Here is a 16,538-nt window from a genome sequence, read left to right on the forward strand (position 1 = left end):
GGGACTCTAATAAAAATATAAAATACTGTAAAAGATCACCAGTTCAATTCCCAGTCAGGACACATGCTGGGGTTGGTTTGTGTCCCTGGTCAGGATGCATAAAGGAGGCAAATGAACAATGTTTCTCTCTCTCTCTGCATAAAGGAGGCAAATGAACAATGTTTCTCTCTCTCTCTGCATACAGGAGGCAAATGAACGATGTTTCTCTCGCTCTCTCCCTCTCCCTAAAATAAAAACATTTTTAAAAAAAGGCATTGATGATGAAGGTAATTGAATATGAACTGATATGGGTGCAACCTAAGAGGCAGAGATTAAAAGGTTGCTGCTATTGTTTAGAGAAAATAAGAGATTTCAAACAAACATTAGCAGTGTTATTAAGAGAGAAGTATGTGTAAGGTTTGAGCTGCCAGAGAAAGAAGTAAAAACATTCCCTGTGGGAATGATGTGAATAAATATTTGGAAAAGTGGAGGATAAGCATATCTGTTAACTGAAGTATACAGTATTTGGCAGTGGAATGATTAGCTTTGGCCGTCTGGAATGAATGGCCAGAGTTACGGAACAGTGTTGAGGTTGAAAACATTGGTGGACTCATCCAATGACAATTTTATTAAACAAATAAGATATTACCTTTTCCCTTGTAACATTAATTTATAAAGTATTTTTATTGCTGTAAAATATATATATAAAATGTATCATTTTAATTATTTTTGAGTGTGCAGTTCAACATTAAGTACATTCATATTGTTGTGAACCGTCAACCCAGCCTATCTCCAGATCTTTTTCATTAACCCAAATTATAACTCCCCAATTCTCCCCCTCCCCTCCCACCCCTAGCAACTATTCTTTTTGTCTCTAAGAATTTGGCTACTCTAGGTGGTACCTCACATTAGGAGGAGTCATACAATATTTGTTTTTTTATGTTTGGCTTACTTCACTTAGCCAAATTGCTTTACTAAACACCCTAGTTATTCCGTAGCTGGATTTTAATTTGTATCCTATACTATATGCTGTATTTGAAAACAAATATCTAGCTTTCCTTACTTGATAATCTTTTCCACTTACTGCTTTAGGGCACGTCACTCCAGGAAATTACAAACTTAGCATTCTTCACGACAATTTAGGGGCTGTCATAAATAACTTTTTTATTGGTCTACTTACTCCAAGTGTCTATATTGTGAATTGTTTTGTTTATGGGCACTTGACCTGTTGCAAAATTCCACCTAGCACATTAACGTAAATAGCAGTAAAACAACTCAGGCAGAAATCAAACTTATTTGACTCCCAGGGAGAAGGGACGTTTATATTCGGGATGCTGATATGAAGGCTCTCTCTTTTGAAGCTACGCAATGGGGACGGAATCGCTCTAAGAGAAAAAAAAAATTAAAAAACACAACCACTTTTCTTATCGTCAGCTACGGATAAGCCCTAACGTTTCAGACGGTTGGAAGCTATTGGAGAACTGCCAAGGTTTTCTCACCTTTCATTTGAAGCAATCCTAGGTTATTAGTGCTCTGCCCACAAGCCGGGTCATTTTGGACAAGACACTAAAATCCTCCGGAAGTCTCAGTGGGTTAATTAGGCCAGACTGCGCTTCCCCCAACCACAGCACAGCACACGGAGGGTGTGACAGTGCAGGGCGCCCGCAACCCGAGGAGACACCCGGCGCGGCCGGAGGGGACACACACACCCCGGCGGGAGGCTCTCAGGGGGCGCTCCAGGCCCCGAGTTAGTTCCAGCCGACGCGCCGCGGCCGTTTCAGAAGACGAGCTGGGGCTCCTGCTGTTCTTGAAACCATCGATCTTTTCCTTCTAGTGGAAAAAAAAAAGTAAAATCTTTATTCCTTAAGAGGGCTAACGTGCAAAAAAAAGGCACAAGTGCCGCAAATATGCAAAAGCCTGAACCAGTGCACTCCCTACGGTTTCGCTCTCCGCGAGTCCGACGTGTCTTCCCAGCAGGCCCCGGGTCATCGCGAGACTTCCTTAACTCTCGCGAGAGTTGCCGGCAGCCATCTTCTTGGGGGTGCTGGGAGCCGGGGAGACCCCCCGAATCGTTCCTCACATTGAACTGCTTCTTCGCCTTCGCTTTCTTCATTTTGCCTCTTGTGCGTTTCCGACAAGCAGCGGGTCCCGAGGCCGAGAGGAGGCCCGGGTCTAGGCGCGTGCCGCGCTCCCGGCTCCGAAAGATCGGCTGGGGTGGAGGGAAGGGGGAGGGCTCGGGCCAGCCGTTGCTGCCTTAGCCCGGGCCGGGGGTCCGGGGAGGGGGGAAAGCTCCTGGCACCCCGCGGACTCGCGGCCTGCGGCGGCCCCCGCGGAGCTGTTCGCCGGCCCGGCTCGCGGGAGCCGGCCACCGGCGCCTCCCACCGCGGCCCACGCGGGCGGCGCGCGGAGGAGGGGGCGGGGGCAGCGGCGGCCGTAGCGGCCGCGACCTGGGCGGGCGGAGGAGAGTGACGGGCCCGGGGGCCGCCGTGGATGGTTTCTAAAATGATCATTGAAAACTTCGAGGCACTGAAGTCCTGGCTCAGCAAGACTCTGGAGCCCATGTGAGTACCCGGGGCTGTCTCCGTCCCCTTGCAGGGAGGGAGGGAGGGAGGGAGGTGGGAGACTGGCGGGCACAGACCCATGCTGTTGCCCCAAATGCCTGCGCCGGAGGCCGGAGCGGTGAGCGGAGGGCTCGGGGCTCTTGTGGTTTCTCCTCAGCTTCTGCCCCGGTCCCCGGGGTCTGCGTGTCCCGGAGAGCCTTTATCGTATCGCTAAGTTGGTCCTTGAACTGCTGTCTCCTGTTCTTGTCTTCACGTTATAGGTAGCTCGATCCCCAACCTACACTCTCATTCACTCTGTGTTTCCTGAAGGTCTCCGAATCGGCGGCGGCTTCTTCTTTTTCTTTTCTTTTCTTTCTTTCTTTTTTTTTTTTTAGTGAATACGATCATAATATCCCGCCTATAGACATGCTTATTTAAACGAACTGAATGGTCCTTATAAAAGATTTGAATAGTTCTAGTCCAAGCCATTTAGGTTTTACAAAACTAAATGCCATCTATCCCTGAAAGAAAAGCCACGTCTCCCCTGTGCCGGCTGGCTCACGGGCACCTCTTCTAGCTGAAGATGTAACAGGTGCTGAGATAAATGCTCAGTAAAATTCCCCTTTCCCACCTACACGGTCGTTCGCCTGGAGAGGAGGAGGAGGGAAGGCAGTCTGCCCATTTGGAATAGTTAGCAGTTTTGAGTGGGGTGTTGTAGATGGACTGTGTGTTTTTTGGGGGAGGGGACTCAGAGTGCTGCAACGCTTTGGAGTGGAAAAATTAAGGAGTGTTTTAAGGATTTGTCTTTGACGACATAAAAAACATATATGACGGGCCACGTGCTTTATAAAATTGGTTGATTTATAATAAACTTACTGGGGAAAATTCACTCATTCAATAAACTTATTAAGCACCTACTTGGTAGGCACTATGGGAAGCGTTGGGGAATGGAGCTTTCAAATTCCAAAGTTGACAAGGCATAGTAAGCAAATAAGGTAACTTCAGGTAATAATAAGAATAGCGACGGTTGTTAATAATAGAGGATCTTGTAAAAGACTGATTAGAAGGCTTCTCAGGGGAGGTGACATTTGAGCAACACCTTGGAAGAAGGAACCATCTGTGTGAAAGTCTGAAAAAGAATGTTTCCTGTGGGAGGAACAGCAAGTGCAATGGCTCTGTAGCAGAAATGATCATGGTGTGTTCCAGGAAGAGAAAGAAGGTAGTTGTGGCTCCAAGGAACCTTGTGGCGGGGGAGAGAATGGAAGGACATGAAGGTGTAGAAATAGGGGCCAAGTCATGCAGCATCTTTGAGGACATGTTCAAGAGCCAGGATTTTATTTAAATTATTATGGAATACGTTAGAAGATTTAAAGCAAGCAAAAGACTGATTTGATTTTGTTTTAATTTAGGCTGCTTTGTAGAGATTAAGGGGGCAAACATGGAAGCTAGGAGACTATTGTGAAAGGTATTGTAGGTAAAGATGTAGGTAATTTGCATTAGAGTGATAATGGAGACAGAACTAAATATATTTTATAAGTGGATTTGATAGGACTTGCTGATGGATTTTATGTGGGAGATGTGGGAAAGGAAAGTCAGGATGATGACTAAGAAGTTAGCCTAAGCAACTGGATGGGTGATGGTCTAGGCTGGGAGAAAAAAGGTTGAGGGGAGGAGGGTAAGATGGTTGGTTACATCAAGTGAGATGTCAAATAGGTACCGGTAGTTGGTTATATGACTCTAGAGCTTAGGCCAGGACTAGAGAAATTTGGAGTCATGTAGATGATATTTAAAGCCATGGAATTGTGGGAGGCTTCCTAGAAAAATGGGTAGATATGCAAGAGAAGAGAGCCCAGGTCTGTGGTAGGAAGAAAATGGGATATATGTCGCTAAAGGAATATATGACAAGAGGCAAGTTGTGAACTTGATGGGATGCTGCAGAATGGGTGAAAAAGATGGCAGCAGATATGTGACCCTTTGATTTGGCAAGGTAGACTTCATTGGTGACCTTAGGAAAATTAGTTTTTTTTGAAGCTCTATTTCAGGGATTTGGAAGGAGAGTGAGCATCACTGTTGTATAGTGGTTGAGAGGGAGAACTGTGGAGCTAGAATAGCTGCATTTGAGTCTGCCTCTGGCACTTAACAGCTGAGTAAGTTGCTTAACTCAGTGCCTCTTTTTCTTCATTTCTAAATTGGAGAAAATAATGATTATGTGTTAGGCAAATCTTTGAATGCTGCCTTGTTTATAATTAACACTGTTTTAGGTGAACAGAAAACTTTAAAAAATGTTATGAGTCAAAATAGTATTCTTTTTAAGCCTTCAGTTTTTGAATTACTTAACTTTACTGCCATTTCCCCTTTTCCCCCATTAAGCTAAAATTAGTTATATTAGGTCTAGTAATAATCAATGTCGTTTCTAATACTTTTTTAAATCGAATTTATTTAAACAATACAACAATTTAATCAACAATATAGTTGCCGTTGTTTTCTACTACTTGTGCCCAACGCTCAGGAAGCATTTTAATCCCTCTGTTGTAAAATTCTTGTGATTTTGATGCAAAAAATTCGGTCAATGCATTTTTGAGGCATTCTTCATTATTAAATTTTTTTCCAAGAAGAAAGTTTTGCAAAGAACGAAACAAATGGTAATCGGAAGGGGCAATATCAGGAGAATATGCAGGTTGAGGGAGAACTTCCCATTCCAACTGGCGCAGTTTTTCAGCAGTGATTCTTGCAGTATGCGGTCGTGCGCTATCGTGGTGAAGAATTACGCCCTTCCGATTAATCAGCGCGGGTTCTTTTTCTCTTAAAGCTTGGGCTAACCTTTCCAATTGGGCACTATACACTGTACTTGTAATGGTTTGGTTAGATGGTAAAAGTTCATAATGAAGAATTCCTTTAAAATTCCACCAAACACACAACATCACTTTTTTCGCATGCAAGTCAGGTTTTGGCGTGGGCTGCGGAGCCTCATTTTTGTCCAACCATTGAGGCCGCCTTTTCAAATTAACATACAGCACCCATTCTTCATCTCTGGTAACAATTTGCTCTAAAAACGGCAAACGGTTTTGACGAGAGAGGAGCGAACTGCAAATTGTGACTCTTTGATTACGGTTGTTGTCGGTCAACTCATGAGGAACCCATTTTCCAAACTTTTGGACTTTGCCAAGTGCACGCAATTGATTGGAAATTGTTTTTTGTGAACAATTTAAAGTTGTCGCAAGCTCTTGTTGGGTAATTTGAGGATTTTGCACCAAAAGAGCTTGAAGAGCTTCTTGATCAAAATTGGACACATGGCCTCGACCACTCTTGTCATCTAACGAAAAATTTCCCTCGCGAAATTTCTCAAACCAACGCTGGCATTTTCTGGCGCTAACTGCATCTTGACCAAGAGCACTACAGATGTTTTTTGCAGCCTCACTTGCTTTTCTTCCTAATTGGAACTCGTAAAGCATGCAGTGCCAAATATGCTCTTCATCCGCCATCTTCTTAGCCCTAGTTTTGCAACAAAAACCAAACCAAACACAAACTTTTTCAAGCAAAACTTGTTAATTGCACTTCACACGTTCTGTGGATACCACGTGTTTGAAGGTTATGTCAATACAAGTCAACGCCAAGCAAGATTTTAAACGAATGTTTAAAAACGACATTAATTATTACTAGACCCGATAGTTACTTAGTGTTTATGCTTATAATTTTTCTTTTTTTAAAAAGAAATATATTTTTATTGATTTCAGAGAGAAAGGGAGAGAGAGAGAGAGAGAGAAACATTAATGAGGAGAGAGAATAATTGATTGGCTGCCTCCTGCACGCCCCCTAGTGGGGATGTGCCCTTCACTGGAATTGAACCTGGGACTCTTCATTCCACAGTCCCACGCTCTGTCCACGGAGCCAATCCAGCCAGGGCTATAATTTTTCTTTAGTTTTAACAAAGCATATTCCAGGTATCATGTAGCCTACTCAGATGACTAGCACTGCAGTCGTCACTTTTGGAATAAATAAGGCACTGCAGTTGTAGGAATTGGGATTGGTCCTTCTACAATGTACATTGGTGTAGTAAAATTAAGTCCTTATCCAAGTTTCTGTCCCTTTAATTGTATTTCAGGTGAATTCTTTTAAATGATGAGCTTTAAAGCTTCAATTATTTAAGACCTGTGGTTTCCAACCTTGGTTTTGTGAAACTAGAGTAGGTTCATGATCTGGAGGTATTTTTTGCTTTAAAGTTGTATAATTGCTAAATGGCATCTGTTTGAGGGAGGAACATCTGAAGAAGAGCTAAGTGTAAGATGTAACTCAAATTTGTATAGAACTTTTTAGGTAAGGCATCTCATGGTTTTGGACTTTGCCTCCCATTTTGAATGTATTCATCCAGGATACATTTATTATTTAATCTCCTCTGTGCTAAACAATGTGTTAGATATTGGGAAAATAGTAGGAAACAAGATGTGAAATGACCATCTTCATATTGTATACCAGTTAACAGAGAAGACAAGTGTTGAACAAGTAATTACAAGTGTTGTGAAGTCCAGAATGTTGTCAAAATATATGTCTGGGGGATCAGAAAAGGCTTTCCTGTCATGATAACATTTGATCTCAGCCTTCAAGAATGAAAGACAGTTTGGGTCAAAAGGATGGGAATGGAGGTCTATGAGAGCATTCTAGGTTTTAGAGAGCAGTTAGGATGAAGCCCTAGAGCAGTGTTTCCCAAACTTTTGACATATGTGTACCCCTTCTATAATTTTCATAACACTGAGTACCCCTCGTACTCATGAGAACGTAGAATTAGGCACAGCTAAGCACGGTGTAGTGCATATCCCCACCAAACACCGGTGAAACTCGTACCCCCACCAAACTCTTCCCATACCCCTGGGGGTATGTGTACTTCACTTTGGGAAACACTGCGCCTAGAGTGAAAGAAAATGTGTATTGGATGAAGTTGAAAAAAGAGCAAGGGGAATAGCAAGGGGAATAGCATTGGATAGCACCAAAAAGAGGAGCCAAATCACATGACTTTGTTGAGTCATGCTAAAGATTTTGGATGTCACTGAAGGATAATAGGAAACCAGTGGCAGGTTTTAAGGCGGGTTTTAATATCAAGTTTTCATGTTGATATTTAAAACAAAAATAGCCTGGTTGCAGTTTCAGCATGAAATAAAATTCAGTAAATCTGTATTTTATTTGATTATAATTCTGTAGGTGTATCAGGATTCTGAGTTTTCATTTTCATTATTGAAAATGTAGGTGTTAAAATTGACATCTTGAAATACTTAAGGTTGATGTTTTGTTCTCAAACATTTGCTTAATCATACTTGCTAATAAAATTAGATACTAGTCTTTTCTTTGATAATGGGAAGAAAAATCTTTTTTTTATGTTCAAGTTTTCTGTTTTTGTTTTTAAACAGAAAAGGTTTTCTGCTGTTTTAAAATGTTTTGTGAGTTTACATATCACTAAATGTGGCACTTTTATAAAATTATGAACTTCTTTGCTGAAGAGAAATCTCAAGATCTAATCAAACTCAATTTTTCAGAAGATAAAATTGAAAGCCAGACATTTAATTATGTACCCAGATTTTGTGAGTTTAATAGTAAAGGACAGAATGCCTAAATTTGTGCTCCTGCTGCTAATGCTAAGTACTCCTCTGAAGATAGTATATTGTGTGGTGAAAAGAAAGTAAGTTTTGAGTCCACATATACCAGTGTTCAAATCTTAGTTTTGCCACTTACTAACTGATTTCCTTATTAGTATAATAGGGAGAATTATACTTGTTTCTTTCTGTAGTTGAAAGGATTGAATGTGGCACATTTTTTTTAGAGCCTAGTCCTTTCCTTCTTCCTTAAATATTGGTTGATTAAACACAAATAGGTTACATTTCTATTGCTACTGTAACTATTATCACTATCATTGCTACTGTCACTACCACCTTAACATTTGTATTCATTGATAAGTTTTCTATTACTACCTAGTTCTATTAGGTAAACATTTTATCTCCATTTGAGGCTCTGAAGCACGAAGTCAGGATAACTTGCCTAGAGTCACAGAGTTAGCTATAGCGTGTGACTGAACAGTGATTTAAACTAAAGCTTTTAGACTTGAGTCATGTTTTTTATTTACTACTATACTGTATTTTCCTATTAACTTTCTATTTTTTATTATAACATTTTCATAGTGATAGCTGCTATTATAAGGGAATAAGTTCTGAGGCGTCATGGTTATTAGTGCTTTACAGTTTTAAGAAATAAGCCTTTTAGGTATTTTTGTGGTCTTTCCCCCTTCACCCACACTTGTTACGGTACCTTTCTCACCACATTAAAGTATATTTTTGTTCCTGTTTTACAGGAAGAACTAAAAGGTGATCATTTTACTCATGAACTTTAACCCTGTTACCTTCCTTTGATCTTTCCCTTTCCACAGACTCCTTTTGGCATAGAAAAATCAATCTTTCATTCTTTAAGGAAGAAAAACTCAGCAACAATAGCGGCGAAAACAAAAATCATATTTTTCCTCTAGTCACTTGCATTCTCGCTTTTCAGAGGTGAACCTTGAGAAATACGAGTCTTTAATTTTCTACTCATTTGCCTTCAACCATTTATTTCTTAATGCTTTTCAGTATAGCTTCTTTTTATTTATATTCAACCAGAATTGCTAACCTCAGTGTTACCAATGGTTTATATTGACTTAATGTAAAGATTTTATATAAACTTTGTTCTTTGACCTGTATTTATAAAATTAGAAAAGGTTGGTGCTGCCGTGTTTTTTTTTTTTTTGTTTTTGTTTTTGTTTTTTAACTTTTGAGGTATTGATTCCCTAATACTTTGGTTCTCTTTTTTCTCAAGTCAGTTCTAGTCCCTTAGTTTTTTTCTTGCCTTTTATTTGTATTTTGCAAGTTCTGTTTTCATGACTTTTTTTCTCTCAATCATTTCTGCCCCTGTTACCTCATTCACATTCATGCCCAGGGATGGTTTCTATTATAATTTGTGGCAGTTGTTCTTAAAATTTTCTGTGTGTATTGTACATTCTTTGAAAGTTTAATTAAAGAGTTCCTTTAGGATGTTGCATATATTCCATACGCATTTACCTTGAATTTCTGAGCTTTTCCAAGAGAGTCTCTGCTTCATGCAATTATTTCTCATATTTATGTTTGACTTACGTAACCACTGACCACTACCTTTATATTTTTAGATTCTTTTTTTTTTTTTTTTTTGCTGCTGTTCTGATTGGATGTTTTTTGCTTCCTTTTATTCAAAATTCTTGATTTGGTTCTTCACATTCTCTATTCTAAAGTTAAGCCCCTGCAAATTATTACTTATTTCAGTTAGTATATGTTTCATTTCTGCCTGGTCCTTTTTTATGTTGATGTTATCAGTAAGTTCTCATTAAGTTCCTTGAGCATCCTTATAACCATTGTTTTGAACTCTGTGTCTGGTAGTTTTCTTGCGTCTTTCATTTAGTTCTTTTTCTAGAGATTTCTCCTGTTCTTTCATTTGTAACATGTGTCTTTGTCTCTGCATTTTAGCTGCTTCCCTGTATTTGTTCCTATGTATTATATTAGGTAGATTTTCTATGTCTCCTGGACTTGGTAGTAGGTGACCTCCATGGTTCAGCCTCCCCAGTCACCTGAGCTGGACATTCCAGGTGTGCCCCTGTATGAGCTGTGCCCACTGTCCGATTGTAGTTGAGCCTTGATTTATGTTGGCGCCTTTGAGAGGGATTAACCCCCAAGTCAATTGGTTGCTAGGATCAGCTGCAGCTATAACTGAAAAGCAGGAGCCCACCCTATGGAGCAGGACTTGCTTCAGTGGGGCTTTGGTACTCAACGAGTCCTTCTTGTGAGTGTGTCACTCATGGAGGTGGTAGAGTTGTACCACCTTCCATCGTGATTGAAGTTGACCACCTGGTACACTGGGTCTGAGGCCTCCCAGGAGGTACAAAGTTAGCCTTTGCCTGCGCCCTGTCTGGGACTACCCAGCATGAGCTATAAGCAACCTGCACATGGCTGCTACTTGTGTTGAGTTTGAAGGTACCCAGGAGAGGCCAACCTGTGAACCAAGGCTGGCTGCTGTTAGTACCCGGCCTGGGGCCAATTATTGAGAGGTATGGAGAATGAAGATACTAGCTATTGCTTGTTGAGAGATTATAGTGTTTTTATCTGCTGTTGGAATCAGGATAATGCTGGCTTCATTTGGAGTAGTTTAGAACAGGTGTTCTTTGAATGTTGGTAAGATTCACCTCGGAAGCCATGCAGGTCAGGACTTCTGTTTTTTGGGTACTAGTTTTTTTTTTTAAATACTGTTTTAATATGCTAAACCCTTCACGGAATTTTCTTGAGGGTTCATCTTTTTATTTTTCTGAAGTTTTTCTATTCTCTTGCCTTTTCTTTATGCATTCCTGTTCACTTTCCAATAATTCCTCATTAGTCAGTTCCTCAGGAACCACTTCTAGGAGCTCCTTAATGCCATCCTCATTCTCATCCATGTTAAAGTTGTTTGCCATCTCAACAACAGCCTTGTTGAATTTTGCAAACTTTTTCTTTTTTAACTAGAGACCCGATGCATGGAATTCATGCAGCCCCTCGCAGCCCCACACAGCCCCGGCTTTGTCCAGACAGTCATCTGGCTATTTGGTCTAATTGGCATATTCGCTCTTTATTATATAGGATAATAAAAAGCTTATTTAGAAAGTTACAGAAGTACAAGTAAGCTGTTGAAGAAATGGGCTCAAGAAACAAGTGACAGAGGCAAAAGAAGGAGCCCTTGGAATTTAACAGAAAGAATAGAGGGATGGGGAAAGGAGCTGGCATGCTTCCAAGAGGGAGAGCTGAATTTTGCAACCTTTGTCCTTTGATGTTAAAGCTACAATGTTACTTAGGCAATAGACATTTTTCAGCTCTGTTACAATCTTATTGTATATGTAGTCCATCACTGACCAAACATTATTATGGTGGCTGGCTGTGTGTTTTCCTACCCTCTCCTGGCCTGTAGAGTTTCTGCTGAGAAATCTGCTAATACCGTAGTTGTAATGCCTTTGTAGGTTTATTATTCCCAACCCCCCCCCCCCCCCCCCCCCCGCCCGCCCGACTGCCTTTAAAATTCATTCATTGGCTTTTGACAGTTTTAATATGATGTGCCTTGCAGAAGTTCTTTTTGTGTTGAGATAATAAGGTGTTCTTTTACCTTCGTGGACTTGTATATCCAATTTTTTCCCCTCAGGTTTGGAAGTTCTCAGTTATTCTTTTTTTTTTTTTTCCCCTCTCTTCATTATTATTTCTTTAAGTATACTCTGCTCCCTTCTCCTGGGATACCTATTAGTCTTATGTTGACTTTTCTAATGGAGTGACATTTCTCATAGGGTTTTTTTGCTTAAAAAATGAATGTTAGTTCTCCTCTTTCACCTGAATCCTTTCTATATTTCTATGCTCCAGCTTACTAATTCTCTTTTCCATATGATATGTCCTATTTCCAATGCATTCTAATGTAGTTTTAAATCTCATTCATTTATTGAGTTCTTCAGCTCCAGAATTTGTTTGTTTTTCAGAATTTCAGTCTCTTTGTTAAAGTACTTCTGTGCATTACTTTTATTGCTGAGGTCATTGCATTGCCTTTTGGAGTTTTCTTTTAGCTAGTTGAATTTTTTTCAAACAGCTAATTTCTTTTTATTTTTTTACAACAGCTTTTTTTTTTTTTATCAGTTAGATTCAGTATTTCATGTCTCTGGGTTTGCTTGCTGGAAAAAATATTTTTTTTTATGTGAATACTATCAATATATTACTGTGATTTATGGTGTTTGATGAGAAGCACCTTTGTTGCTGCATTTGAACTAGTGAACACTTTTCTTGTTTAGGCAAGACCTGTGTAGTTTGATTCTAATAGTTCAACAAGTTGGTGCTTAGGAGTCTTCCTTTTGTTTTCTATAAAGTGAAACTATCAGAAGTTAATGTTCTTTTCTCACTGGAGCTGACTTGCTTCTAAGTTTGGGATAGGTTATATTAAAAAAAAAAAGGTAAAGCATGGTGGCAAACCCCAGGGAATGAATGTACTTAACACTTGGGGCTTCTAATGTGCCCACAACTCAGTAGGGGATCATCAAGTGGAGGGGTTCCAGAGATCAGTGAATGGTCCTCTTGCTTTTTGGGGCAGATAATGGGGAGACAGTTTCCTTCAGTTCTCTTTGTCTGCCTTCTTCCCTTTCCCTTCCCCTGTCAATGCAGTCTTCCTTCAGGGAGACCAGCTGTAGTTCTCATGGCCATGCAGACCCCCACTCACGGCCTTTACCTTCCATTTCTCTGTCACAAAGGTTATTGTGGCTCACAGCTGGTCTGGCCAACACCTTCCCTGCCATCAGTTACGGGCTTCCTGCTTGTTTGCAGTCCAGTCCACCCCACTTCTAGGTGCACAGATGATTGGATTTTCGAGTATCCTGATATGTTGTGCAGAGGTTTTTTTACTTTTCTTTTTCAGTTATCGATGTCTTAACTAGTTGTAAATCAAAGGGAGAGTAAAAGGGAATAACTCATCCTGCTGTGGTGCTAATGTTTGTAATATAGCTTTAAGACTATTTAATAAACTTTCAGTGATCAGTCTCTGAAGTTTTTCCTGCACTCTGTCAAATGTGTTACACGTTTTGAAGCTCCTGATGACAGTAAGTAGCCAACATTGGAAGAATAGTTAAGTTCTCTGAGAAATTATGACTTCACTAGAGGCCCGGTGCATGAAATTTGTGCACTTGTTTTGGGGTGCAGGTTGGTTCCCTCCACCCAGCCTGCACCTTTTTGCAGTCTGGGAACTCTTGGGGGATGTCTGCCTGAGCCAGCAGTCAGACATCCCTCTCGCAGTCTGGAGCTCTCGCAGTGAGGGACCATTTGCTCCTTATTGCCTGCCTACAGCAGAGGATGGAGAGACTCCCGCCACTGTGCTTGCCAGCCGTGAGCCTGGCTTCTAGCTGAGCAGTGCTTCCCCTGTGGAAACACACTGACCACAGGGGGCAGCTTCTGCATTTAGCATCTGCCCCCTGGTGTTCAGGGTGCATCATAGCGACCGGTCATTCCACCATTTGGTCAATTTGCATATTAGGGCTTTATTATATAGGATAGGATTATGGTTAGGAAGAGATTTCTGAATCCAGCTAGCTTTTGTTGGTATTACGACGTTAAAAAGAGGTTTTATTGTCATGCTGAAGTATTTGGACATTTTGTGGAATAACTTATGGACAGTGGGGGAGATTATTAAAGCAAGACAGCAACTTGATCAGATCTCTAAGGATGATACTATGGTATGCAGAGGTTTGATTAGATAGCATTTTGGAGACAAGGAAGATTAGTGGTTCTTATTTGTTTATTTTAACCCTAGCTTTTTTTTTTTAAGGATATTTTGTTTTTAATTTATGTTAATCCTAATGAATATTTTTCCATGTATTTTCAGAGAGAGTGGAAGGGAGAAGAGGGGAGGAGAAAGAGAAACATCAATGTGAGAGGGACACATCGATTGGTTGCTTCCCAGATGCGTCCTGACCAGGGTTGGGGATCAAGCCTGCAATCGAGATATGTGCCATTGACTTCAGTCTGCTGGCCAATGCTCTATCCACTGAGCCAAACTGGCTACGGCTTAATCCTAGTTTTAAGAATGAGTTGTGTAATACCTGCATTTGGACATTGTTAGGAAGGTAATATTCTTGGGACATATGTACCCAAATATACTTGAGGGCCATCTCTCAGTCAGAATATAGAAGGAAAGAACAACTAGGAAAAACTTGTTAAAATGCTGGACACATTTTTATTGACTTGTGTTTTTATCTTAGATTTTTGAACTTGAATTCTTAATTTTGTCATAATCGGGTTATACATAAACTGAGAGCTATTTTTTATAAGTTTTTGGTTGATATGCCATGACTTAGTATGCCCTTATACAGTATAGTGTGATTATTAGTAGGTACTTTGTAACACTTAGAAGACACAACCTATTTGAAAAGGAATAGAGGAAGTGAGAAGATTAGAGAGATAGAAAGATGAGAGAAAAACATCATTGATTGGCTGCACGCCCCCTACTGGGGCTCAAGCCTGCAACCCAGGCATGTGCCCTGACCGGGGATTGAAACAGTATGACCTCTTGATTCAGGGGTCAGTGCTCAACCACTGAGCCATACCAGCCAGGCCCAGGTGCCCTTTTAAACTAACCAGTTAACTTCTCAATTCTCCCCCTAATCAATTTATTTCCTAGATCTTCTGGAGTTCTGTGTTCCTTACTCATTCTGATCCTTTTCAAAGGCTATACAGGCAGGCCTCTATGGTCACCATCTTGGCTTCTACTGTGCATGTCTCAGAGTAGAAGCACCTTTCTCTGCACCATCTTGACTTATACTGCACATGTGCTTACCTCCCTTTTCTTGTTCTCTCTCTTCTCCCAGTAATTTATGGGGAAAGACTGGTGGTTCCCTGGAGAGTGTGTGAAGCTATAACTTCCCATTGTAGTAAGCAGGCTTACTAGATTCAGCTCCCTGATTTATTAGGCTTAACAATATCTGATTCCCTTTGCTCCCTTCCTTTATCAGTATCTTGCTATCTATGCTAATGTGTTTCTCCCCTGAAGAACTGTGGCTTTATAATCTTACAAGGGTAAATGAATGAAGGTCTCATCTCCTGTAGCTTCTTCTTGCTGTCAAGTGGCATAGTCCTTCGTAGGCCCAGGCCAAGAAATTCTTCCTATCTGGCAAAGGAATAAAGGAGTTAAAGGGAAGGGGGAATCTTCTCTCAGGGAAAAGGGATTTTGCAAAGTCCAGGTCAGTCTGGTGCTGTCCTAGGGAGGTGGCATGTGCAATAGTGAATTGATGGTGATGCTGGATAAGCTCGCATTCTTGTATTCTATTGGTGACGTATTTGACAAAGTTAAAAAGACAAGGTCCAAAAGTGAGAATTATAGCAAGTAAAGTTATGATGAGAGGCAAAAATAAAGTGATAGAGGGAGGACTAACTTTACAGTGTCCCAGATTAGATTGGAGTAAAGTATGTCACACCTATCTGCAGCACTCTTGTTTACCATACTTATTTCAAATTAGGGTGAGGGGAACATTTTAAGATTTCTCCCCTGAATATCCTTGGGCTCTTTATGTTTGAATTACTTGGGCAGAAAAGGGAAAGCAGTTTTAAGTGAAGCCTATAGATCGCTCCATACTTCACCAACTCAACCATCTAGTCCTGTCAAATCAATCCAGCCAGACTGCTGAATTTCATTTTCGGAGGGGGTGATGCATATGGGTTTCTAATGTAAGGCTTATACTGTATAAACAATCAGGTAAATAAGGTCATAGGTATACACCCTTGAAAACCAAAGGGAAAATCCCCACAAAGAAGATTATAAACCAGTTTCTGATTCTATAAGACTGTTAGTTGAGAAGACTTCCAAATGCAAGGCTTTTCCTGGAATGAAAATAAGCAGTTACAATCTGATAGATCCTCTTTGTCTGCAGTTTCAACATTTCTAGTGATTCCATCAGGTGTTCAGGTGACTAATGTTTTTCATACACAGCCTTAGGAAAAAAGTTTAGTTCTCAATAATTCTTAGAGTAAAGATGGTTGGGGGAAAAAAATGAAACATTAGCTTAGAGGGTTGAAGAAAACTAGAATAATTCCGGAACCAGTTCAGTTTTTAGGTAAACAACATTTTGAAGTCAATTTACTGCACTAGAGTCAAGTATCCACAACTGGGCATTGTGATTTCAGTTGAAACATATATATTTTTTAAAAATTATTTTTGGGAGAAAAGAAGACGGTGGCATACAGGTAAACACCTAAACTGCTGACTCACACAACAATTTCAAAAACTGCAACTAAAAGGGAAAACGGATGTCATCCAGAACCATAGAAAGGCTGGCTGAGTGGAAATTCTACAACTAGAAGGAAAGAGAAAAGCACACTGAGACTCAAAGGAGCTGCAGGAGGCAGAGGTACTGAGACGCACGCCCACGGAGAGGACTGGCGGCTGAGTGCGCAGCTGGTTTTCTCAAGCAAGAGGGAGACAAAAGCCCCCGACTGC

The 16,538-nt window shown here is 40.7% G+C and overlaps 1 protein-coding gene across 11 annotated transcripts in view; it reads left to right on the forward strand.

The window, feature by feature from the left end:
• The first annotated feature begins 2,352 nt into the window (after positions 1–2,352).
• RBM26 (RNA binding motif protein 26) overlaps positions 2,353–16,538 on the forward strand; it is a 72,292-nt gene continuing 58,106 nt past the window's right edge. For 5 of the 11 annotated variants that reach the window (XM_084877106.1, XM_084877115.1, XM_084877109.1 and 2 more), the window contains exon 1: positions 2,391–2,540. In XM_084877106.1, coding sequence (XP_084733232.1) covers positions 2,470–2,540 — 71 coding nt within the window. In that variant the 5' untranslated portion in view covers positions 2,391–2,469. Of the gene's footprint in view, positions 2,541–16,538 lie in introns of all 11 variants that reach the window. The other 6 variants (XM_084877110.1, XM_084877111.1, XM_084877113.1 and 3 more) reach the window with 2 other exon arrangements.

Source organism: Pipistrellus hanaki (assembly GCF_964339955.1).
Source record: "Pipistrellus hanaki genome assembly, chromosome: 3".
Taxonomy (NCBI): domain Eukaryota; kingdom Metazoa; phylum Chordata; class Mammalia; order Chiroptera; family Vespertilionidae; genus Pipistrellus; species Pipistrellus hanaki.